Here is a 27,092-nt window from a genome sequence, read left to right on the forward strand (position 1 = left end):
TGTAATTCTTATATATAAGTTTTGTGTAAGGATGATAAATTTTCATATTGAATGAAGAATATGCATCTAATTCTTTTTAAAATTACATATTTAATTATGATAAATAATTTGGACAATTACTTTATCCTCTTCAGGGCCATTCTGCCTTCTTTTCTCAATTTTTGTTGTCTTAACTCCTCTCCCAAAAAAAGTACTTATGCATCCAAAGAACTTTTTTTGTGTTTTACAAAAGTATGTAAAACACAAAAGTATGTAAATGTATTTAGAAAATTATCATTTATTATTACCTTGGAGTTTCAGAAACATTCTGTATGTATGGCTACAATATATTTAATTCTAATACCTTCAGCAGATATCAAATCATTCTTTCTTACTGACAAAATATCTGTAATTTATATAAAAACACTGACAATGTATATGGCCAGTCTGTGGCTCTCTGGCCACTTAACCATGATTCAAGAGCTGCATGCTGTCTTTTGGCTTCTTAAATGTGACTTGCTTGCAACAAAAAACTAAAACAGAAAATTGTGCAAAAACTGGTTCAGTATCAGTAAATTACACTTTGCAAGTAATAATTTAATCATTTTCAAACTGTGCAGCATGCAGTGATGTACAGAGTTTAAAATAAAATTCCATTTTTGTGAATATATGATAATTTTAAGTAATAGTTTACCTCCTGTGTAGCATTTTTGCTTCTCAAAGGCCACAATCCAGTGTCTTGGAAGTTATGTATTCTTTGTAAGGTACTACTTTAATTCAGCTCTCAAATGGTTTGATTTACCACCTAAAAAATCATGGGGGGTGGGAACACTATTCCATGCAGGCACTTTTTCAACAGGGAAGAATTTGAAGCGTGATAAATATATTTATATAGGAACTAAAAAAAAATAAATATTGTGTGCCATGTGTGTATCTGGTGTGCGTTCTGGTCCATTAAATGTCTCTTTCTAAATCAAGAAGCCCCATAGATTTAACTTATGCCACCCACATGGACTCTATACATATTATATACTTTATGGCATAAGTAAACATTCAGAGTAAAACTTCTTACTCGTATTTGAAGCAAACGGAATAAAACTTTGGTCAACAAATCTATTACAATCTTCTGCTATATGGATGTGCATTAGCATTCAAAATAAATTATCCATCCCTAAATAGCTAAGTTTTTTTTTTTTTTTTTTTCATTTTCTGCACCTTTTTTTTACTACTCACTTAAGTCAGTCATGTTTTTTCAGTTTGGAGCTCAGTTTATGGTGATTATTCTTTGGTCCTAGGCAGCGATCATCATTTACTTTATCCATCATGCACTTAGAAATTTAGGATAATAATTAGGACATTCATCTCCATTGTATTGATAGTGATTTTTAAATTTGGTTCAATGTTTCTGATTCACATTTCTTCAACAAAAACTATTTTGGACTGATTGATATCTTTCAAAAGGAAGAAAATCATATAAAAATGCTTTTGTCTGAAAAAATAGTATTATGTTACATCATTCAGTATTTCACACTTGTGTACTGTAGAAACATACTTTTTAAACTATGGTAAATACAGGGAGAAACCAGAAAGAATATGAATTACAGGAAGGAAGATGCTATAGCTGAAAGTTTGGATGGACATGCTATAGCTGAAATGAAGATGCTATAGCTGAAAGTTCGGATCATGTTTGAACAAATCAGTGGACCTGGTCTTCATCAGTAGTAGCAATATGATCATCAAGAATAGTCCATGTTTCCAGAGAACTCCCATGATACTGCAGTTCAAACTGCAAAAAATTCACATCCATGCTTTCACTCTGTGACAATCTGAATCATATGAATTTGTGAGAGTTCTGCATTTATAAAATCTCCCAAAAGTGGAAAAGACAGTGAAGGGGGACTGACAGTTTAGCAATACACATTTTGCAGTGTGTTCTGTTCATAATTTAAAAAGTCATTTTATATTTTCTGGACACTGTATTGCAAACACTGTAGCATCCTTTCAGGTAATTTCCTCTTATCTTGCCAGTTACTCCAGTAGGATACAGTTTCTTTGTTTTATACGTATACTGATATGACCCTAGTACTGTGGGCTTTGAGACATAAAAGGAAATACAGTCTTGGTAACCAATACACCTGTCAGACAAATACCAATAGTTTATTGTGTTTTTTAGCTCTAACATTAAAATGTTAAAAGTAACATTAATGTTAAAATCTGGAATACTGTATTGACTAAGTGTTTCTGTTTTCGTTGTCCAAGCTCTGTAAGTATAAATGTTTATGTGATCTGCAAACCTTAACACTTTCATGGTGGTTTTACAGTTGAGAGATTAATTTCTAAGCTAATCTCATAACTGTTTTTTATACTAAAGAATAGTATATGTTTTATAAATGTTATCGGTGTCAAAATTCTTAGGAAACATTACTTTGTCATTTGCGAGGGGCAAGTAATAAATTTCCGAATATGCAGTGACGCTACTAGTATCTGCAGCAAATTAAAGATCGTCAAGTTAATAACCCTTTTAAAGCTGGAACAAAGTTATTAGTGTTTATTAAATGTATTATTAATTGTAAATAAGTACTATATCACATAAAAGCATTTCTTAATTTTGCAAAAGTAACTGTTGTAATTATATATTGATTTATAAGAGTTTTGCTCCCAAATGTCATAAAATCATTTTGCACCTGATTAACCCACAAATAGTCTTTTTTTCTGTGAGATTATGTATGTGCATGTAAAGTGAAATAAAATTACTAGAAGTAAATTAAGACAAAAGGTTGAAATAAATTCATAACCAAGTTTTAGGGGGAGGGGTAGAGAAAAAATTGAAACTTAATCAGGTTCTTGAATTTTTTCGAACATCCATATAATAGGATTTTAATGTATATTAATGAATTGCATTGCTTTAATATGCATTTTGCTTTCAAATATTTATTTAAAAGGTTTGTAAATGTTTAAAAAATATATTTCACTAATTCTGCAACTTCAAACATTTTAAATCACATTGATATACGAGGGCTATCCAGAAAGTAGATTACGTTTTGGAATAAAAAAATAAACAAAGTATAGGAAACAAATTTTATTATATACAGATGAAAGCCACACTCAAATACTACTTTTCTACATAGTCACCATACAAATTAAGGCATTTATCGTAGCGATGTACGAGCTTGGAAATTCCTTCGTCGAAAAATTCGGCCGCCTGCGCCTTCAACCACTTCGTTACCTCTTCTTGCAGCTGTGCGTCGTCATCAAAACACTGCATAGCCAGCCACTTCTTCATTGCTGGGAATAGGTGGAAGTCGCTCGGTGCCAGGTCGGGACTGTACGGCGGATGAGGAAACAACTCCCACTTAAAAGATTCAAGAACTTTACGAGTGACATTTGCCGTGTGGGGCCGGGCGTTGTCGTGAATCAACAAGATCTTAGAGCTCAACATTCCTCTGCGCTTGTTTTGAATTGCTCTTCTGAGTTTTTGGAGAGTTTGGCAATACCTTTGAGAGTTTATTGTAGTGCCTCTTTCCAGGAAGTCCACCAAAATTACACCTTTTCTGTCCCAAAAAACAGTCACCATCATCTTCCTTGCCGACATTGTTTGCATGCATTTCTTGGGTTTTTGGGGAGAACTTGTGTGCCCCCACTGCATTGATTGCAATTTCGTTTCACAGTTCACATGTTTCACCCATGTTTCGTCACCAGTAACGATGCGATCGAGTAAAGAGTCACCATCCTTATGGTAAGCGTCCAAAAAGTTCAACGCTGCGGCCATTCGCTGATTTTTGTGGTCCTCTGTCAAGATTTTTGGAATCCATCTTGCACAAAACTTGTGGTAACCAAGCTTTTCGCTGATGATTTCGTGCAACAAACTTCGCGAAATTTGTGGAAAACTCAAAGAAAGTTCCGTTATTGTGAAATTTCGATTTTCACGGACTTTAGCATCGACTTTTTCGAGAAGTTCGGCGGTCACTATGCTGGGTCTCCCACTTCGATCTTCGTCGTGAACATTGGTTCGGCCATTTTGAAATCTTATGACCCACTGACGCACTCCACCTTCAGTGATAATGTTGTCCCCATACACTTCACGAAGCTGCCGATAGATTTCTATCGGTTTACAGTTTTTTGCAGTCAGAAACCTTATTACTGAGCGCACCTCGCAGCTCGCGGGATTTTCAATTAACGCAGACATTTCAAACCGTCACAGTATCTGAACGGAGCACAGCACGAACCTCTCACTAGCACGGCTAGATGCAGACTGAGCTGCGCAACGCTCTGACCCCAAGATGGCCGCGCTAGCCCCGCCCCTAGCGGACACAGACGGAAACGTAATCTACTTCCTGGATGGCCCTCGTATGAATAGAAGTTCATATATAAGCATTATAAATATATAAGAATTTGAAAATCCTAGTGTTATGTGTAGACTTATTATTTGGTGGAATTAGGTATGTAAATTGTAGAATAGATACACACTTGATATGTTTAAAGCAGTTTGATTTTTGTTTAAATATTTTTCTGTGGTTAAAACATTTATTTGTCATAATACCAGTATGTTATTGCCGTAACACATTACTGCAATTAGCAGTTTTTCTTTACCAACATTTGAACTATACAAATGTATGTTATTTTACTTTTTATAACTTTTTTTATTAATATATTATACTTTTACAACTAAAGGTTTGCAGTCCAGTTGTAGTGCAGTATTTGCTCAATTAGCTCTAGCCTCATGCCCTTTATCTGAAGATGTTTTCCCTCAAATGGCATGCAAAGCAGAATATCGTCAGCAGTTTAAGAAATCTTTAATTCCTGGACGAAACAAGGCATTACGTTTGCATTGCTGTCATATATTAAGCATGGATGTAATCCTTAGCAGAGGTCTTGAATTAGGAAGTCATAGCCCTGAGTGCTGGAAATATGTGTTTCAGTAAGTTGGACTTTAATGGCTTTTATGCTGCATTATATGTTAATATTTATTTCATAAATCACGTGGAAATTTCTTTTCATTCACATAAAATTTCATTCTGTTTGCATCTTTATATGTAATACATCTCAGATGTATTTGAAGTTTCTTTGTGTATTAAATTTTAAATGTTTGTATTAATTTAAGCATTATTAGCTTAGGTAATCTTTCCATTAAATAAGTGAAATTCAATCTTCTTATAGGGTGGTTTTCAAATCAAAATAACTTCACATTTTAGTAAACAGTCTAACCTGAGTCTTTTTTTATCTGGATAAAAACAGAGGTCCGAGGTTGGAGTCCAGGCGAGGGCATTGCTCTTGCCAGGACTCCAACCTCAAGTCTCTCTCAACCAACCTCCCAAGTCTCTCTCATAAAATCAACTTAATGTCTCTATAGTGGTGCCCGAACTAAAAAAGATGGTGAATGAGGATTCTCCACCACCAAGATTTGGCAATTGTGTCCACTAATCCCTAGTCGCCCTTTAAAAGGGTGGAGTATGCAAGGTATTTCTCCCGCTTTCTTTGCATGCCTTCGTGATGTTACGATTAGCACGCTTGGTGCGTATTCAAGAGTTCTGTGGTTCAAGTCGCAGCGAGGGCATTGCTCATTTTTTATGACTCCTGATCCAAAAAAATCCTAATGTCTCTACAATCCCAGATTTGTCTGTTATAAATTCAATTCATCTGTCCAGCTCACTTTTGAAACTATCTGACAATACCATTACACTGGCATTTACATCATGCTAGTAAGAGGTCATAAGTAATGGCATAACTTATACTGTACAATTAATGTTAAAGGTATGAAAAATGTCTTATTTTCTTTCATCTACCAAGCGGACAAAATTTTCCGGTAGATCTTATATTTAAAAATAAATAAATAAATAAACCCCCATGTAACTTGACTATTTTTGCAGCTAAGAGTATGAAACTTGGACAAGATCATTATTTTGTCATACTTCACTTATCTTAAAAATGTAGAACTGCTTATTTTCAAATAATAATAATAATAATAATAATAATAATAATAAAAATGTAGGAAATGTGATGTAAAGTGAAGTAGGAAGAAAGTTGGTCTTGCAGCATTTGAGCGATAAACAGGGGGAAAAAATAAGATGTATAATCACTCTTGACAAAAATGCAAACATTACAGTGATTTTCTATGCTATGCATTAGATTGCGTAGGAGTTTTTGTACTAACAAAATTTATTCGCGATGAACAACTTCCTGAAGCTCTAGGAGCATGTTAGTTAGGGTTTGCTGTGATACAAGTGGTATCTTAGTACATTACATAGGTTTTCAAATGATGTTTTGTTGCGGGGTTCTCAAACTCAAACAGCATGCAGGTCAAACACACAATTTAGAAACAGCTGGCAGGCCCAAATTTTTTTTTAACAAAGTGTAATTTTTCATTAGCAAAATAAATTTTTTAAATAAATTTTAAATTTCTCTTATTAAATTTTTACCAAAACATAGGTGAACAATAATCATAATAATATTGCGAATGAAAAAGAAACTGAGTTTATAATTATTTTTTATCTGAAATCTGAAGGTTGATCTTTGCAAGACATTTTAGTTGGTTCAAATATTTTAGTAGCTAAATATTAATTTTTTGATTGAGCTTTATTTTAAATAATTTTAATATGTGTAACTAATCATTAAATAACTTACTTTAATTTAAATTCGAAAATAAACAAATTATTAAAACCTTCCAAGTTTTCAGAAAAGGTTTACCAAGTGGGAAATTTGAGAGTAAATAATGACAATCTCTTTCTCTTAGCTATTAAATTTTTCTTTGACACAGACAAAAATATGTTTGCTTGTATGTAAATAATTTTGAACATCTTTATTTCTTCAGCTTGATACTTTATAATGGTTTGATTCTGATTAAGTTTGTGGTTTTGGAGTCACATATTCATTATATATTATAACTTCATCACATATTGATGATAACTTAACATATTGATGATAACACTGATCATAACTTCATCACATATTGTAGATGCTCATCAGTTGAATGGATTATCTTCTTAATAGTAGTTGTAAAAAAATAGCTGTTCTCATATAAATATATTCTCAAACTAATTATTCTTAGTGCAGAAATTATCTTTGAATAAGATTTATATCACATTGTAAATATATTAGTATTATTTCTTGATTTTTTTGTGCATTATATATATTTGTTTTTAATGGTAATGAAAATAACTTAAAAAATTCAAATAAACTCAAGTAATAATTCAAAAGTCAAACAACAAAAATCAGTTTATATTTTCAAATTTTCACAGGACTAGTTTCGATGGTTTTACTGAATGTATTTTTGCAGCTGAGGATGGTGGTTCGGTAAAACCATCGAAACTAGTCCTGTGAAAATTTGAAAATATAACGCTGATTTTTGTTGTTTGACTTCTGAATTAGTATCTGTTCGACGTGTTATTGTGTCTTAAACTCAAATAACTTTAACCTTGAAATCTTCACAATACAAAATTTGCAACAAATACATCATTGAAATTTATTCGTGGATGTATGCATTGGTGGCTGCATGCAGCTCATAAGCTGTTCAATTTGACACCATTGTTATATTGGACTTAAATATGGACAATATGTTAGGTATTCCATCTGCTGGATTCTTTCACCGTCAAGATAATGTACTGGTCCAGCACGATGGGCACAAGCATTATCATTCATCAGGAGGAAGTTATTACCTATTGTATGATTAAAACTTTGACATAGGGATCAAGAACCTAATCTTTGTATATTTTAGCATTCATGGTTGCACTGATAAAATGTATAGGTCAATCTGACCTACACATTCAGAATGGTGCCCATCCATACAGTAACTCCACAACTTTTGTACTGGTGCCATTCTTGGTTGTTTTCAGGCTTAGTGCATGAATTTTACTCCCTCCAGTTTTAACATGTCTGGAATCACTCTTCAAGCAAAAATGAGTTATCTGTAAACATATTTTGACTTCAGTCTCTGATACTCCAGTCAGCATGATCTTTGAACCAGTCAGCATGATCTTTGAACTGGGTGCATTTCACAGCCTAGTTAGAATAACATAGATCATAAATTTCCTTGCATACAGCTCTCTTTTATGCAACCTGTCACTCTCATTTTATCTGGATAGTCAAGTTCTTCTAGCTTCAGCAAACTCAACTCCCTAGCAGTCTAAATTGATGTCATTTACTTCTTTCTTTTAGAAATCATTGCCAAATAATTGTTCTAAATAACCAGTGTGTTGTGGTTCATGTTTAATCTTGATCTGTTTGTCTACATAAATCATCAGTATTTAAACTGTTTTCAGATTCTTGATACGATGCTAGTCCATGTAGATCTGTGTCAGTTTTTGTCATGGTTCCGTTCTCCCAATCACATGCTTCTCCTCACTATTCATCAGATGCCTTCTGAGATATTCCACCTGGGACACATAAAAATTTTACCCAACTACTCGTATAAACTCTGAAATTAGAAGTGCCCCTTCTTTCTATGCATGAGGAAGGAATAGATGCAAAAATTTTCATATTTCAATGTAGTGAAGATGAATCCCAACATTGATCTTGAGCTATCAACCAACCACCTCTCATTAGACTTCATTTAATAGTATTAAACTTTTTTTAATAGGTGTTCCTTTCATTTTCCCCTCCTGCATATTATATGGGTAAGATATAAGTGCTTCAAAAGATTGTTTGTAATTTAATGCAAAGTACTCGAAAACTTTTAGGGAGTTGGTTTTATATGCAAACAGGGTTTTATGTTAAATATGAGACAATTGCTTTAATTTGTTTGGTCTTGTTTTCTGATAAATCCTTAAATTGTTTCATTGATAGCTCATGAAATTACTTAGACTAAATAAAAAAAAAAAAAAAATTGCTTACTCTGTCAGTTGGATTATAAAGCCAATCTTTTTTCCCAAAGTTTTGGTTTCTGTCATATAATTTTAGCTTTATTTTTACTGTAAGCATTCTATTAGCTGAAAAATCATAAACAAATATTTGTGTTACAGAGATAAATAAAAATATGAATTTCTTTAGACATTTTCGGTATATTTAAAATCTTATTTTTATGCACAGAATTTTTTTTAATATTTCTAGAAATAATATTGAATTTCATCTTATTTTCTCTTTTGCTAGGTGTTGCTTATTTGTCCTGCAGTTAGAGAATACTTACTTCAGTGGACATGGGAATATTCAGTCTATACTTTCACGCCCAGTGCTACCATCTTTTAATCAAACAAATCAGAATGAATCTTCTGCAATGTTATCAGATTCTTCTGGGTATCTGAACTTTACTTTCTTATTCAAATAAGAATTTACTTTGTTTTGAGCAAATAATGTAGTTTTCTATTGTATTCTAAAAATTCTTTCTGTGTGTAATTATTTTATAAAATTAGGAGTGTTTATAGTTTTTTTTTTTTTTTTTTTTTTTTTTTTTTTTCCAGAAGTGAGTTAAGTTTAGCAACCATGCCTGGGTCATCAGCTCCTCAAAGACTAGAGGTTAGTGAAATAATTAAGCAAAATCGTGGTTTTGCTCACTCATCTGATGTAATCAAAGATCAACAGTTGCTAGAAGCCATTGAGGCTCTGTCACAACAAGTCGATAGGTTAGTTAACTATATGCTTTATATTTTTTCAAGTGCTTTTTTTTTTTTCTCTTTTAAATATATAAATAAGCTCTGAGTAGGGTAGCTATGAAATCATAAATGTGAATCTTTTCCAAAAACTCTCAGTGATTGAATACTACTCTGCAAATATTAAGTTACTGACGTTTTTCAAATTCTGGTTAAAAAAGAGAAGGGGGAAGAGAAGGCACAGTCCGAAAACTTCGATTACATGTGATACCTCAAAGAGGAGTTTACCATTAAAATTTTCAAGAAATTAAAACAATACATAAGGAATTAAAAAATGTAAAGCATCATAAAAATAAAGGCACTTTCTTATTATAACAGCTCCTGAGACTGAATTACTTATAAATCTAGGTATCTTGCTCGGGGCTAAATTTCTGAGATTAGAAGTGCCGGAGCCCTATGGGAAGACCGTCAGCAAAGAGGAACAAGAGTATATAAATAAATAAAATGACTATTAAACTCATTAATAATTTTTAAATGAAATAGTTAATTATTATCAAATTAATAGCTATTTAATTAATGTTTATAAGTTGTTATTTAATCAATAATTATTGCATAATTAATTAATTAATTATAATTTAATTGATAATTATTATATAATTAATTATTATTTATTGAAATAATTAAGATTGAAGTAATTATATAATTAAAATTAAATAAAATGTAAAGAGATAAATTGAAATTTAATACGCAGTTTTTAGTATAATTTTATTGTTAAAATAAAATTTTCGAGATAAAATTTTTAATGAAATTGTTATTCAATTACATAAAATAACTGCCGCAGCCTTCTTATTCAGGGCTTCGATGCGTTCTGGCTAGAATTTTGATTTATTGCAAAAATTAAGAAGCACCGGAGACGAGATTCGGTGTGCTCCGGCCCAATTTAAGCTCTGATCGTAAGGGGGGGCTTTTTTTTATCATCACAAAATTTAAATATACTTAAAGTATAGCTGATGAAAATTCCAGGGCGAAACAAAATGAGGGTATGAGTGGGTGGAAACAAAAAATGAAGGGAATCTTGGTGAGAGAGGACGTTTTCTTTGACCGCGACTCTCTGCTGATATAACTATAGCCATCAAGCAGATATGTGTCAGGGGTAAAGTGGGTCCTGAATCTGACTCCTAAGGATGAATATAAAGTTGCTGGTTATGCTTTTTTCCCTATTAGTGGATACTGTGGTTAGACAATGTATAGCACGTGCTTGAACAGTTTATCTTAGTATTTTACTCTTATTATACTTGCTATCACTTAACACACATTTAAGAACACAAATTTTCCTTCCTACGAGGATAACTATAAGCATCGATAACAATACACTAGATAGGATAGCATGGCGAGAAATTTACGCTTTCCTAAACAAAATCCCCTGAATTTATTGCTTTTCTTAAAGGAAAAGGTTTCTGCATGTGAGTGAGGGGACTTTATTTGAACGTCTCATGTTCTCACGAGTTCATATTTTTAGGGAAATAGAGTAATGCAAGGTCTATTTATTGTTAAACTAAAACATTAGGAATTCTAATTTTTTTCCCCTTTAAATTGTGGTTCAGTTTTATAAAAAGAAGTGCTGGAGCACATCTTATTTATGGCTCCGGTGTCCTTCGCCTAAAATTGTAATATATCTTAAAAATTGAGAAGCACCTGAGCCGGGCTCCGGCGCAATTTAAGCTCTGATCTTGCCACATGTTCTTATATCAGTATCGTGTTTCATTTTTGCTAATGTTTTCGAATTCTCATTATTATTTTTTTAATATGCCTGGAAGATGGGATTGTTTGTCATTCAGATCTCAAATACAGTTAGTACATTAATGGAGAAAATTATTCAACATGTGCAAGGTGAATCAACAATCTATTCAGAGTGCTGGAAGGGATAGAAAAGGAGCAACCTGAAGAAGTTGGTTACAGTCACTTAAACAGTTATTAAAAATATTATTAGCAAACAAGATCTGAGTATTTTTATTATTATTATTTATTGTGTTATTTTTATATTTGCGCTTCAGGGATTTGGCAAAATCATAGCTGCGTAAAGCTCGGCGGCCACTATAATAAGGAAATACCAAATTAAAAAAATAAGTAATTTTGTTCCAGTAGTGTAGTATATGACACTGTAATGATTATTTATTAGTTAAAACAATATTGCAAATTGTGAAACATTTACTGGTATGATATATTTTAAATTAAATGTATTTTCATTTATACCTATTAGTTATATTGTTAAAATAAGTAAGCTAAAGATTTAAGTTATTCAGAAATGTATTTATTGCTTTTAAATCACTTAGAACTTCATTAATAACACAGTGATTAAATTTTAAAGGGAGTAATATGTGGAAAGTAAATTGAAGGTGTTATTTTTTGTGCAGTGATTATGCAACATGCATTGCAGATATGCATAAACATTATGCATTATGTTATAAATTGAGTGTATTTTAATTTATGTAATTTATATTCATTTTTAGAAATGTAAAACAAATATTATTTATTGCTTTTAAAGCACTTTGTTAATAAGTTATATACAAATTATTGATTAAATTTGAAAGAAATGAAAGATCTTGTACTTTGCTGAATTGCAGTATTCTAAGAAATGGCATGAGGGTGCATGGTCCTTGTTTATAGTAATTATAGTTAAATAAATTAAAGGCATTGCATTTTGTGTAATGGTTTATTTTTGCTTACACCAAAGGCTTCCAAATTCTTTCTGTTATTCTGTGATAGTTTTTATGACATGAAATATTATGGATTTTGTTTTCCTATGACATGACTTTGTACACTAACCTAAAATAATGCACTTCCTTTGAGTTAAATGAGGGGGAGGAAAAAAAAAAATAGCTATTTTACAGTTAAGTTTTTTTTGTTACATATTCTTAACTTGATATTATTTTTTTACTGAAAAATGATAAATGCTTTCTGCAGAGTGTGTGGTATGGCATTTTTATTATGAATTTTAAGGTAGCCACACTTATTTGCAGTAGTATCATCTGTAAACTTTTGTGTGAAAGTAATTTTAATATCTTATTTTTAGACTTCATGTATTAGTTTGTCCTTTCCTAATATTTATTATATGTTTTACTTTTAAATATAGGTTATTTGAAGAGGCTGCTAGCAGATTAAATCTTTCAGCTTTGATTAGTTTTCTGGTTGAATTATGTGCTGCAAGCCAAGTGCAACTGTTTACTCAAAATTACACAAAGTCCACCTCTTCATGTAATCATGGTAGTAACCTTCTTCTCTATCATTTGGGTGATGTAATGTTGAGATGTGCCAGAGGAGGCAGGCCATTGATACATGTTATGAAAGCATGGAGTGTAGTTGCTCCACATTTTGTTGAGGTTGGTTATCTTTAATTGATCAGTCTTTATTATCTGTTTAATATATGTTAATACTGTGTTTTAGTAAAATTAATATATCATGTTATTCAGATAGTAATATGGGAAACTGTATATAAAATTTCATTTTGTCCTTCTTTGAGTATTCATGAATTGTTCATTTCTGTGGATTTCACAATCTTAATGTAATACAGTTTACAGAGAGAATAGCTGTGCTATATTACTCCATTTAATGTGTAAAGTTAATTAAAAATGTTTCTGAAAATTTGTGTTAATGTAAATTGCTTGCTATAATAAATTATTAAGCTATTGAATATAACTGACCAAAAATTAATCTAGCTGACAGATTAATTTTCTGTTTGAAGCAAAAAAATAATTACTTGAATATTTATTTTCATAAAATTAAATATATTTAAAAATATATGGTTGTAAAACTGTAATTTAAAATGAATGATTAATTATTTGCTTGATGCATTGTCATATGTACATAATACTGCCATAAGTTCTGTCAGTAAAATCTTAACGTGCAGTAGTATGGTAGTTGTGAATAAATAAGCTGAATGTCATCACCCTTAAGGTCAACTTCATGGACTCTGCAAGTAACCGGCTTGCAGTGTGTCAACAGTAGGCAGCTGTGGAAGATGGAGTGAGGAGTGTATGAGAATGATATTGCTGTATTGGCATTATTTTGTTGTGGAAAGTGAGCTAAGGAAATTGTTTTTGTGCTGAAAATTCTCGGTATCAACGAATGGTTTGTGTTTCGAAAAATAGCACAGTTTAAACAAAGAGAAGTCAAATGCTGATCGTGTCAGATTGGACTGTCCTAGATGTTTATGCAGAAAAGAAGTTGTGAATGATGTTTTTACAAGGATTTGATACAATCCTTTGCATACACAAGAAATTGTGTCTGGTGAAATGAATATATCTCCACAAACTATGTCACAGATTTTGAAGGATGATTTACATGTTGGTGCATATAAAAGGTATACGTGGCATTTAAAAACTGAAAAATTAAAGACGATATTCTGGGTTCGATCACAGGCTTTGTTAACAATATATGGAGAAAGCCAGTATCGTGACATTCTATTCACAGATGACAAAATACTCACTGTGGAAGAGTTATTTAACAAACAAAATGGTTGTGTGCATGCACAGTCTTTCAAGGAAGCAAGAGAAAAAGTTCTATGTGTGCAGTGCAGATATCACCCTGCTTCTGTCATGGTATGGTCTGCAATTTCTGGCGGGAAGTGTTGACATTGCATTTTTACAAAGGTGGAGTAAAAACTTCTGCAGCTTTCCTGGTGATACCACATATCAATTTGAAGCTGTTTGAAGGGAAATTGTGGATTTTCCAGCAGGATAGCATACCTACACACAAAGCAAAATCTATGCAGCAGTTTTGGAAACCTTCCTATGGCTCATCGCTGATGCTGAGAGGCCTAGTGAAAGTTGAGACCTTATTCAATTATTCAGTGTGGCAGAAGCTCGAAGCAACAGCATGTCAAAATGCACCACAATATTGAAATGTTAAAAAAATCTATTGTGCCAGCTGCCAAAAAAATTCCACTAGACATGATTTGTGCAGCTATTGGCAAATTGGCCTCAACTTCTTTGCTGCTGTGTTGCCACACATAGTGATCATTTTGAATAAGAGTATGTTTATTCTGTTGCATGTTTTGTGTTTTTTCAGAGTATGTGCATATTAATGGGTTTTATTTAGTAGTTATTATGCATTGAAAGCGCTGACAGAACTTATGGCAGTACTATGTATATAAATAAGTAGGTTTCAAATTCATTGAATTGATTTACTTTATTGGTTTATAAATATCACAAATTTTATTTAGGTTTTATAAAAAATAAATATGGTTAAGGAAATAGCAAAAGTTAAAATAAAGTTAAATAAATTAAGATAAATATGATGGTCAAATACAAGTCAAAAATAACTGTATATATATTTTCAATGGAATCAGAAAAAAATGAAATTATTCCTTCTTTGTAAGAGCCATTATTATAAACCATATTTTTTAAAACTTGTAAGTTTCTTATTTATGCTAAATTTGTTGTTTTGTTTTTCCATTTCAAAAGGCAGCTTGCCATAAAGACAGTGTAATTGCGAAGAAAGGTGTAACAACTATCCATGATATTGTCAGTGCTCTCCTGTCATCAAATTCTGAACTCCCACATTTTCATTTTAATGAAGCTCTGTTTAAGCCATTTGAAAATCTTCTTTGCCTTGAATTGTGTGATGCAGATGTTCAAGAACAAGTAATTGACTTTTTTTTTTTTTCATTTGATTTATTTTGAGTATGTTCTTATATAGTAGCAATACATAACCTATGAGCCATTTGCAGCCTCTTATAAAATTTGCTAACTGCACTATTTTAACACTGCAACTAACATTTAAAATGTAGTAAACCATTTTAGAGTTCTGTTTTTATTACATTATTTATGTGATGAAGAGAAAAAATTAAACTGAAAAGTATAGGGAAACAGTGCAGAGTGTAACTGTCTAGTTGTTACTTTTCAAGAGCTATCTAATTTTTATTATGTCCCCTTACCACTGCTGTAGCCAAGTGTATCACAGCATAAAGTTCATAGAAATTCACATAAAGTTCATAATTGAGTTCACAGAAAATTATGACAATTGAAATTCATAGAAAATTAGGAAAATTCATAGTAAGTTAGAGAAGTGAAAAATTGTCTGGGAAAGTTCAGGAAAATATAAATGGTCTTCAAAAAGATCAGGAAAAACCAGATATCTTTCAAAATGCCAGGGGAAAAGAAAAGAGTTGATCAATCATTTCAAATACAGTCAAAAGTCTTTAATTTGGACGTCCATAATCTGAAATGATCTATAATCCAGACCTCAAAGCTACAAACTTTCTGTGCATGCGTCAACGCATACGCATATGCGTCAACACATGCGTGTTTAATGTATAACGGATGGTATAAACTAAGCTAAAATTATCTAATTCAGTTAATGTTGCAGATTGTGTTGTTCCTTAATCTTTTAATTGGATCCAGCTACCATTCCGAAATATGTTTATCAATTTCACGCTGCTCTGCCAGGGAATGGGGACATCACGGCACACAATGAACTGGAAGTTGATCTGTCAGCACTATCCTTATCTTCAGGGCAGATGTTTTTATTTTATTCGGCTTATAATTCCTTACTAAATGTAGTATTTCATCTCGATATACTCCATCTTTGATATGGTTTAAATCAAATTCCTCATCATTATAAATATCATGAATACACATCAAATAGTTTTCTTGTTGCAATTTTCTAATTTCGACTATGCGTAATGTATGCTTTACGCATGCGCACACGTGTTGAAAGATGAAGTAAACAAATAAATATTAAGCTTTTTTTTTTTTTTTTTTTGTAAATTTTTAATACCCTTTAGATCAATTGCTCTTTATTTCATAAATTATGGTTTCATATTTTTAATTTTATAATTTCTGCATGACATATTACCAGATTTAAACTGATGATCTATAATCCGGTAAAACCGATAATCCGGAAACGCCGAAGTCCCGACGAGTCCGGATTAAAGACTTTTGGCTGTAATAAAAAGTTCATGCTTTAAAAATAATAAGTAATAAACAAAAATTGCCATATTGCAGAAAGTATTTGCCCACTTCGTATGTCTTGCACACTATCGTGATATAAATTTACCAGCCTATAGCTCTATTCTACTCTTATTAGTGAGTTGTTTTTCATTTTTCTGTTTAGAAATGTAGTTTTTCTACTACTACTCTCTTTAGGAATTAATTACCTTTCTAAAGTTTATAGTGTTGTTAGGAGTTACTACAATATGGAAATAAACACTGCAAGAAATAAATGTGTTAAATAAACATTTTTTTAAATCCATTATAATTTAAAACTCCATAGTTTATCTTAAAACTCCCTGATGTGTAATATTTATTATGAGTGATGTACTGCTGTATGTTCCTTTTACATAATAAGTTTTCCCCCCAGAACTTGATATTACTTTTAAAAACCCGATGTACTATCTAAATGGTTTAGATATATATTTCATATATATATATATATATCTTTAATTTGGCCCCTTCCAAAAATAAGTAAGTTAAACTTATATAAAGTTCATATGTATTGTATTGTATTTTGTAGTAAACATATAAAATTATCTTGTTATTGTACTTTATTTAATATCAACTTCTTTACATGTGTCAGAGAAATGGTTCTTTTTGGTCACAAAAATTCAGGGAAATTAAAAGTTGAGTGTCAGTGGGAACATATATATATATATTTAATATATCATGTATTTAACAAATATTCTCTATTTGTATAAAGCAGAAATAAAATAAAATAAAAATATAATATCATGTACTTACACATACACTTTGATCATAATTTTTGTACTAAATTTTTAATCAAATGAAAAAGCTGCCAGATTTTATTTTTATTACATTTTTTTAATTAATACATATGGGCTTGCTTATTTCAGATAGTTAGTTCAATATGTGAATTTGTGGAAGGATGTACAACAGAAATACGTTCAGGTTGGAGACCTCTATTTGGAGCCTTGCGTGCTGTTCGAATTCCATGTTTGTCTTCCAGCACTACTGAAGCTGGCGTGGAACGAGAACATATTCACCATCTGAGAGTAGTTTTGGATGTTTTTGAAGCTTTTCTTGGAACAGATAATATTTTTGTATTTGCATATGCTGCTGTAGATTGCCTTTTGTGTTTACTCAAGCATGTTAAGGGTCCAAGTATGTTTAATTTATTTTTGCTTGAATGTTGACAAGTTACTTTAGTGCATTATGTGTATTATAGTATTTTTGCACTAAATCTCAGAGTTTGTTCTGCAAAAATTAATGTGGATGCTTAAAAGTTTATATATTCTTAAAAAGTCTGCTTTACTTAATTTACTCAAAAAGCTGCTTATTATCCTAAAATATTATTTTTAATGAATTTAATTAATTAAAGAATTAAGGGATTTTTAATGAATATTATTAATATAAAATATTAGTTTTTAATGTTTTAGTAATTTTCCTCATTTTCTTTCAACAGCTGAGTTAGAGGATTTATCTTCAGATTTATCTGATGATGTTAACAGCCACATCGTTCCTTTAGATATGTGTTTAGCAGCTTTAAGATACCTTGAAAGATGTTCTGCTATTCTAGCTTCTATGTATACAATGCCAACTTGTCCAGTTTTTAATTCTGCCAACAGGTCATTCATTATATGTGTTCTATCGTATGAAATGTGAAGCACTTTTTTAAATATAAAATTAGGGCATTGTGAGCTGTTTCATTCTATTTTATTTGTTGCAAAAATTTTTCAAAAATCACCAAAAATAAGTATTAAAAATGTACTGTATTATAAACTTAATTGTCTTATTCTTTGCTGAATAAACAGTGTTATGATTTATTAATGTAAAGAGTATCATGATTTTCATGTAATGATATTAATTAATGGCTTAAGGAAAAATAACAGGCAGCTTCTACTTTCATTATAAATATACTTTATAAAGAAATAAAATTGTTCATAATCTAATTAGGTTGAAGATATGTATTAAAATACATGTAATTCTAATGTGTTATAATTTATTAATATATTAACAAATAATTGTTTTATAATTTATTATAAAACATTTAGAACTTTGATGTTTTGTAGATGTTTATTATTAGACATTAACTGTGTTTCTTTAGTAATTTCTGATTAGATTGATGACAGCTTTAAAAAATTAAATTGAGGTCCACCTTAAATACTAGAGTAGTTAAATAAAGAAACAAAACAATCAAAGACAAAAAAAGAGGAGAGAAAGCAAAAGTATTATCACTTAACAGGGTTCGTAGCGGTCCTTATAAGTCCTTATATTTGAAAATAAATTATAAAGGCCCTTATAGGTGCTTACTTTTTCTTTAAAGCCCCTATTTTTTTATCTTGGTGCTTATTTTTTGCTTTTAGTGCCTTGTTTTTTTGTGTGTATGTGTGTGTAATGAACGCGCTATTTTTCCTCGTACCAAAGCCGAAAATAAGTAAACAACTTTTCTTTCTAGTATGGAATGTCAGATGGTGAGTCATACTCCTGGAAATAGCTTTTTCCCCTTTCTCTGCCTTAACATAACCTTTGGTGTGCACGAAGAGTACAGACAAGTGCCCGTCATTTTATCAGTCAAAGAATTGCGAAAGCAGTATTGCAGAAAATTGCAGAAAAAAAAAGAATTGCTGAAAATTCCGCTACATTCAGCATTCTTTTCCTCCCACCCAAATACTACACACGTTTGAATTTCTATCAAGATCTTAAAAATTTGCATTCTCGTTCTGCTTGGTTAGTTCATATTCATGTTTATTATGATCGTTATGCTTATATTATGGGCATATGTATGAATGTTTATAATAACATAGTTGCAATAACTGCTGAAGTATAGTAAACTTCCAAAAATGGTTGTGTTTTAACACAGATTAGATTTCTAAGGAATAATATTTGGAATGGCTTAAATAAAGGAAAAGTAATCGAATAGTCAAAATAATTAAATTTTTTTTGGCCAATATATTGTACAGTACTAAGGTTGGGAGGTCTCCCCTTTCTCCGCAAAATCTTGAATATTGAAACTGTTACAGTTCGCTGCAAAACAAGCCACGGACCTCTTTCTTTTTTTTTTTTTTTTTTTTTTTTTTTCTGGGGGGGTCACTTTCCGATCTGGATTGAATAGGACTAAAAGTTCTGCGGTCTACCAACCCAAGCGAAGAATGATTCTATTCCGGAAATCTAACGCCGTCTGTTGAAAATTAGAATGAAAAACACTCCAGTTATTTAGTTCTTTATTTTCCTAATACCGGCAGTTGTTGATTCAGATTGCGTAATATCACGTAGAAAAGAATTACGGCGCACGTATTGTGAAATAACGTTTGCGATATTTTGCAGAGATAATTAATTTTGATGTTCAGTCCGAGATTTGTTTATGAACGCTTAAAAGAGTTTTACTGTGCTTGCTAAACAGAATAATTTTTAGTTCCGTTGGTTTATTTTTATATGATGCACATATTAAAATGTCAAAAGCATTTATTTAGCGGAAAAATCTAAAGAGCGGCTACAGTCTACCCCCCCCCTCCGCTCCTTCAAGTTACGCTTGACTGTCCGAATATTCACCAATTTCCAAGTATGCGGGTTAGTAAACCTTTTACTGTTAAAGATGACATGACTGCATGAATCAAATTTCTGTCTTCTGATTTCAGAAATGTTCCTCTTTTTTACTTAAATTGCTTTGCTTGCAATATCTGTTAAGAGAAAACTGATATACAATGAAAATTTAGATTTAAGTTATTTAAATATCAATATGAGTGGAAAAATAAATTGTATTTATTATTAGGTTCCAAGCGAATACAATAAATATACCTTATTATTATTTATTTTCTCTATTTTGAACTGAAATTTCATCATTAAATCTTGTAATATAGTTTAGTTCTTCATAGTTTATTTTTTTCCCTCTCATTGTAAACTAGTTCTGTAAATTGAACTATTATTTAAAAATAAAAACAAAAAAAAAAAAAGTAATTATTTTCCATGGTTGAGGTAATGCTTATTCTCTCTTAATAAGTACTTTATTTCTCATATTTTAAATTACAAGTCTAATTTTTAAGGTTATGCAGTTGTGTATGATGTAATTAGACAGGTGCTTTTTTTTTTTTTTTTTTTTTTTTTTTTTTTTTTTTTTTTTTTTGTTAAAATGTGCTTGTAGGTGCTTATTTTTTTAACTAAAATGTGGCTATGAACCCTGCTTAAGAGGAAAGATCATGCTAACTGAAATTTCATCTTGCATAATAGTTCATTTTCTGTTTGAAAAATTCTTGTCATAGTGTATTGTCAGAATCTAAAGAGAAAATGCAGGAGGTGATAGTGGACATAGTCAAAAGTGATACTCAAGGAATTGGAACTTGCATATACTTAAAAAGTAGTAGAATGTCAAAACTGAAATGCTGCAGAAGAAACTTTAATTTTGAAAGCAAAGAAAATGTCGTTTAATTGTTTTTAACCATTATAAAGAGAAAAAAACAAGAGTGTGCAATTAAAACATTTTTAAGTGCTCACATGTATATTACATAAGATCAATGATTGATATATTTAATAAGCATATTTTTGAGATTAATTAAAGCAAAATTATTTACTCTTATTAGTTTTTATCCCAAAGGGGAGTTAGACACAAAGGGCTATTAGTCTCAAAACGACATTTTGTGTCATTTCACTTTCTGCATTGATTCATTTTGCAAACTGTTGCCACCAAATGTTGTCACCATGTATTATATCTAAAGAAACTAAATGAAGATTCTGCATGAATGTTTCTTACATTGTGCAAAAACAACGGTACCTAGAGCCATCAAATTTTGAATAACATAGTCCTCCAATCAAACATAACCACTTGGGAGCCAGAATTTTTAATTTTTATTTTGTTTTATTATCTATTTCAAATTTTGTAAAACTTTAACAAATTTTTGATGAACAAACTCAACAATTTCAAAGGGAGCAATGGCAACACCTTATGGAAAGAAACATTTTTATCTCCAGCACACGAGGCTGTGTATCGGAAATTCTAAAGCTATGCTTTTTTAAAATTATTTTGTGATATTGCTGCTGAATTGAATTTTATCTGGTTTGAGTTTGAAGAACATGGTATTTAATAAATAAAGTAACATACAAAACTTTAAGGGCATAATATGAAATCTGAAATCTTTGAGATTTTCTTTCTTTTTTATTTATTTTTATGTTATGTGAAAATTCCAATGTTAAAATGCTTGGAAGTAGTTGAGAAATATATCTGTGATATTATATATAAAATATTTGTTACATCTTGTTTATTATTTGAAGGCATATGCACTGCAGAAATTTCATTAGTGTTTTTGAAATGCAAAGTGTCCAAAAATAGTTGTTATTATTACAAAAATTCATATCAAAACTATGTATTAAATTCAGATGAAATAATGTAATAGAAATACGTTTTGTAGTAAAAGAAAGGGACCTTACAAAATTTTTATTGCAAAAATGCAGTATACAAAAGCCAAAATTATTAGTGCATATTGAATAAATTTCAGCATTTGCTTCCTTAATTGTTTGAAGAGTGTCCAAACTTTGCTGTATTCTCATTGAATTTTTTAAACATCTCTAACATGTGTAACAAATCCAGTTAATGGGGATGGGGAATTGTAATTTTTTTAGTGCTAATTATTTTGTGTTCATTTAAATGTCTGTATCCAAGTGTAAATTGCGAGGATTTTTTTTTAAATTCCTTATTGTACCTTTTGAATTTCTTCTCTTTGACTATTGTAGATTATTTATTTCAGCTAAACATTCAGTACATTCCTTTTTTCTTGTGCTTTTGCTATTTTGAACTATCCAATCTGCTTGCATTATCTATTTAACAAGGTTTTAAACATGGGTTGGATGACACTTTTTGAGGTATTCTTCCTTTTACCATAAATGACATTTCAGTAGGCTTTGAGTATTATGTTTTTAATATGTTAATTCTGTGCTGTGCAATGATAAAAATATCTATGTTTTGCAATTATAGTAGTCTTTTTAAGGAAATCTGTTCTCATACATTGATGTTAGTTTTCGTTGTCTGCTTGTAAAACATGCTGTGAATAATATGTCAGGATGTGCTGGCATATCTGCAAAGAGATTTATTTATTTTTAAGAGTGCAGTACATTTGTTTTTTAGGATCCAGCTACGTTCTGAACCCAACATTGTAGATTTTTTTATACCTGGAATGCAACTAGTGCATTTTGATGATCCAAGCAGTATTTCTAATGAGTCTGAAGATAATAAAAGTGAGACTGCGATAGGAAAAATGATGGATGTAAGTATTTAACTAAATTAATTTTATTCCAACTTTTAACAACATAGCACAGTTAAAATTCATATTATTGGTATTTCATTTTACTTTTCATGCTATGTTTTTAGATATCCAAAAAATAAATTTCATTTAATGATTAAAAAAAATTGAAAAGGTTTTATTGAATTTTACTATTATTGGAAAACTGCTGTTATTGGAAAACTACTCATAATTCATAATGAGACTGGTGTTTTTATGTCCCCACATTATAAAATTATGTTAAAAATCATGAATTGTCCAATAAAAAACTTCATGGCCATAAATTTACAAGTTTAGATAGTTTATTTCACTTTTTTTTTTTTTTTTTTAATTTTATTTTTTCTTTTTATATTTTTTATTGGGGATCACCTTTCTGTTGTGTAATGTGAAAACGAGAGTGTAGTGTTAAGCTCCCCTCTCCCATTGAGCATATTTGGCAACCAGCATATGCAGATCTTTCAAAATTCTTTGCAGTTTGATCCAATTCCATGGAGAAAGGATTGTTAAATTTATAGGGAATGATGAAAAATGACCAAACTATTGTTTATGTAGTTTTACAAACTGTCTCTTTGATTGCTTGCACAGAATTACCACTTTAGAAACAGTACATTCATTTGAAGTCCTCTTCACATGTAGAAGTAATGAATGATGTTTTTTTTTCCTTTCTAAATAATAATGTTGCTTATTTTGCATTAAAAATTTTAATATCATACATTTCGCATCTATTTTTGAATTATGGAACAGGAATATTTCAATTCAAAAAGTGCTGATATGTATCTTTCAATCTACAGCTTGTTTACCTGTGACAGTTTGAAAAATGAATAAACTTAAAAGTAACAGATGATATTTTTTATTTCAAATAATGCCAGACATTTGGTTTTAAAGTTTTTTTTATCGAAATTGTTTGAAATGTGTAATTACCCTCTGTATATATGCATGTTACAATTTAAAAGAAATTCTGTAGAATTTTCTCCCCTTCAAAAGTGAAAGAAATTACACATGTTATCTGAAGGACACCTGATTAAAGCTGTCTGTAATGCCTGAGTATAATTTCTACGCTTTGATTCACAATTATTTATCATTGTTAGAAAAAAATAATATTATTGAATAAAAATACACTCAAAGAAATTTTTGTACATATAATATATATTGAGTGATCTAGAAATTTGTTACTCAGTATTTTTCTATTGTTACCATTGGAGAAATAGAATTTTTGTCAAAGAACTGATTCTTTTGAATAATTTTAATATTTTCTTACTTATGAATAATATGACCTTTTTTTTTTTCAGGTTAATGTTATCAAACAAATTGAAGTTCAAGTTACCCTTCAGAGTCTTGATAAACACACTGGTATTATGCATGTTTGGTTCCTTCTTCTGGAAGGCTTAGCTGGTGCATTAGCTACTTGCCCTAAACGATATCAATCACATACTATTGAATCATTGTTCAACATGCTGCAACATCTTAAAGATGTTCCAGGTATATTTTGATAATCAGTATTAATATGATGCATTTGGAATTGCAGTGTGTTGGCTAGTTAAAAGAATCTTAGGATCTTATTAAGATATCTGTTTCTAATGTAAAAGTGCTTAAGTTATTCAGGTTATTCTGTCATTATTCATCTAGTATCTGAGAAAATTTCAACTGATAAAATAACTACAGACTCACTATAATGATCTGAGCAGGATCAAAAGCTTGGTTCACTGTATCTGCTTCAATAAGGAAAAAAGATTATCTCACAAAATAGTGTGAAAATTGATTGATGAATCAGAAGAGGAGGGAAACTGATTAACATCACATTTACCAAAAAAGTGAATAATAACTATTAATTTTGAAGGAAGTCATATTGAGTTTTAATTACAATTTTTGTTGTATGCAACTATTAAATTCGTTATTAATTTTTTTCAGTTTTACCATGTAATAATAATTTTATATGCTAAATTATTTAGCTCAAAAGCCATAATTCTGATCCTTTCCTGTAATTACATAATCTCCCCTTAAAATACGCATATATAATTATGAGTAATTGTTTTATCCATAAAAATATAAAATCACCAAAAATGAATAACAAGAAATATTGATGAATTTACCATTACCTTTTACCTAACTCATGAGCTCACCCCAAAAAATATGTAATCTTCTGCATGATTCTGGTTGCAGGAAAATTTTATCCATCTTTTTGTGCAAGAATTTAAAAATTCCATCAATTTCAGCTCTGCACTTTATGTTAATAAAAGCTTGTTAATGACATACATTGCAGCTTTGGCATCTAGTAAGGTGTTCATTTTCTGTGCATGGTATTTATTCAACATTAACATCGGCATCAGAAGAAGAATCTTTGGTATCTCCCTTTCACATTTTAATTCCTGTCGCAGTTTGAATGCCTAGCTTGCATCAGACTGCATAATTTCTGTCACAGTATCTTCACCGCTCAAATCTTTAAATGTAGCCACATCATCATTGCATATTTGAAAAAATATATCACATTCTGAATATGTTGAAATCCATTTTTTCTTTGCCTTTTATTCAGTGCTTAAATTGCGCCAGAGCCCACCGAAGCCCAGTTCCGGTACTTCTGAATTTTTAAGATAAATTACAATTCTAGCAGGAGGCACCAGAGCCCTAAATAAGATGAGCTCCGGTACTTCTTTACTTCTTTACTGAGCTCTGGTTACACCACCCTGACGTGAATGAAATATAGATGCTTGCATCCTAAACATTAATGATTTTAAGGCTAAATAATTTTTCAGTTAAAACTTAAAGAAATTTTGGAAAAAATATGAAAAATACTAAAAATCCAGTGAAAGATATCCATAAAGTTTATTATATCAGATTTTTATTTCTTTGGAGATTTGCTGTAGCTATAAGCTATAAGATATACAGTCAAAAGTCTTTAATCCGGACTCATCGGGACTTCGGTGATTCCGGATTATAGATCATCAGTTTAAATCTGGTAAGGTGGCATGCAGAAATTATAAAATTAAAAATATGAAACCGTAATTTATAAAATAATGAGCAATTATGATCTAAAGGGTATCAAAATTTACAAAAAAAAAAAAAAAAAAAAAAGCTTAACATTTATTTGTTTACTTTATTAAACATTTCTTTCAACGCGTGCATGCGTAAAGCATACATTATGCATAGCCGAAATTAGAAAATTGCAACCAGAAAACTATTTGATTTGTATTCGTGATATTTATGATGACAAGGAATTTGATTTAAATCATATCAAAGACGAAGTACATCGAGATGAAATACTACATTTAATAAGGACTTATAAGCCGAATAAAATAAAAACATCTGCTCTGAAGATAACGATAGTGTTGACAGATCAACTTCCAGTTCATTGCGCACCACAACGTCCCCCCCCCCCCCCCCCGTGCAGAGCAGGGTGAAATTGATAAACAGATTTCGGAATGGTTAGATAAACAAAGGATATGCCTTTATCCATTTTTTGGAGCAATTCCACTTTTTGTTTGACGGACATCGAAACATACTTTTGTTTTCGTAGATCCTTTAGGAGCTCCAGCATCGGAAATTCTATTTGACATAATCGAAAGTTCAAACTTACTTTTATAAAATTGCTCTTACAGTCTGCAAAAAATAATAAGCCGGATCCAATTTGAAGATTAAGGAACAACGCAATCATCAAAATTAACTGAAATAGACAATTAGATAATTTTAGCTTATGCTGTCCGTTGTACATTAAACGTGCAGCAAAAACGTATTCTGCGCTTGTGCACACGCAAATGCGCAGTCGTAAAGGTCTAATGCGCACGCTTAAACGCCTATGCGCATGCATCAACGCGGCGCATGTGCAGAAAGCTTTTAGCTTTGAGGTCCGAATTAACGACTTTTGACTGTATAGGAAATAGCATATAATATTAAGTGCATAGAAATTAGACGAGACTAAAAGGCTCATTTGTTATTAAAGTACCATAAATTTATTTGTTTTTAAATAATTTCTTTTAATCACTCTCATCAAAATATTGGCATGGATGGACAGTAACAGCATTTCAACTTCAGAATATTTACTACCATTTTTTTTTTTTAATTTGTGGAAAGAGAAAAATATGATTAGGATGTTTTAAACATACCATTTGTATGAAATATTATATAAAATCATGCATTGAAATACAGTTTTTTTTTTTTTTTTTTTTTTGTATTTTTTTTAGTGTTAATTTAAATCAGAAAATTCTAATACATTTTAAAGAAAAGATGATGTTAAAAATCATAATTGTAATGAGTATAAATTTCTGAATTATGGTACTATCTATTTCTTTTAAAAATGTTCTAGCTTTTCCTTTTACTTGTTGAGATAAATATTATGTACACTACTCTTCTTCTTGAAATAGTAAAACTAAATAATTATA

At 30.7% G+C, this 27,092-nt stretch overlaps 1 protein-coding gene across 8 annotated transcripts in view; it reads left to right on the forward strand.

Annotated features, from left to right (window-relative positions):
* LOC118200518 (brefeldin A-inhibited guanine nucleotide-exchange protein 3) overlaps window positions 1–27,092 on the forward strand; it is a 153,913-nt gene that overhangs the window by 65,079 nt on the left and 61,742 nt on the right. For all 8 annotated transcript variants that reach the window (XR_015040419.1, XR_015040420.1, XM_085813903.1 and 5 more), the window contains 9 exons: window positions 4,651–4,897; window positions 9,061–9,204; window positions 9,369–9,530; window positions 12,631–12,877; window positions 14,960–15,139; window positions 17,347–17,614; window positions 17,916–18,078; window positions 22,566–22,704; window positions 24,009–24,198. Coding sequence is in view for 6 of the 8 variants with exons in the window: in XM_085813903.1 (XP_085670029.1) it covers window positions 4,651–4,897; window positions 9,061–9,204; window positions 9,369–9,530; window positions 12,631–12,877; window positions 14,960–15,139; window positions 17,347–17,614; window positions 17,916–18,078; window positions 22,566–22,704; window positions 24,009–24,198 (1,740 nt within the window). In the remaining 2 variants the exon portion in view is untranslated. The remainder of the gene's footprint in view (window positions 1–4,650; window positions 4,898–9,060; window positions 9,205–9,368; window positions 9,531–12,630; window positions 12,878–14,959; window positions 15,140–17,346; window positions 17,615–17,915; window positions 18,079–22,565; window positions 22,705–24,008; window positions 24,199–27,092) is intronic.

This window comes from Stegodyphus dumicola, chromosome 3 (genome assembly GCF_044657685.1).
Source record: "Stegodyphus dumicola isolate Sdum_Otavi_A_Nest chromosome 3, ASM4465768v1".
Taxonomy (NCBI): Eukaryota; Metazoa; Arthropoda; class Arachnida; order Araneae; family Eresidae; genus Stegodyphus; species Stegodyphus dumicola.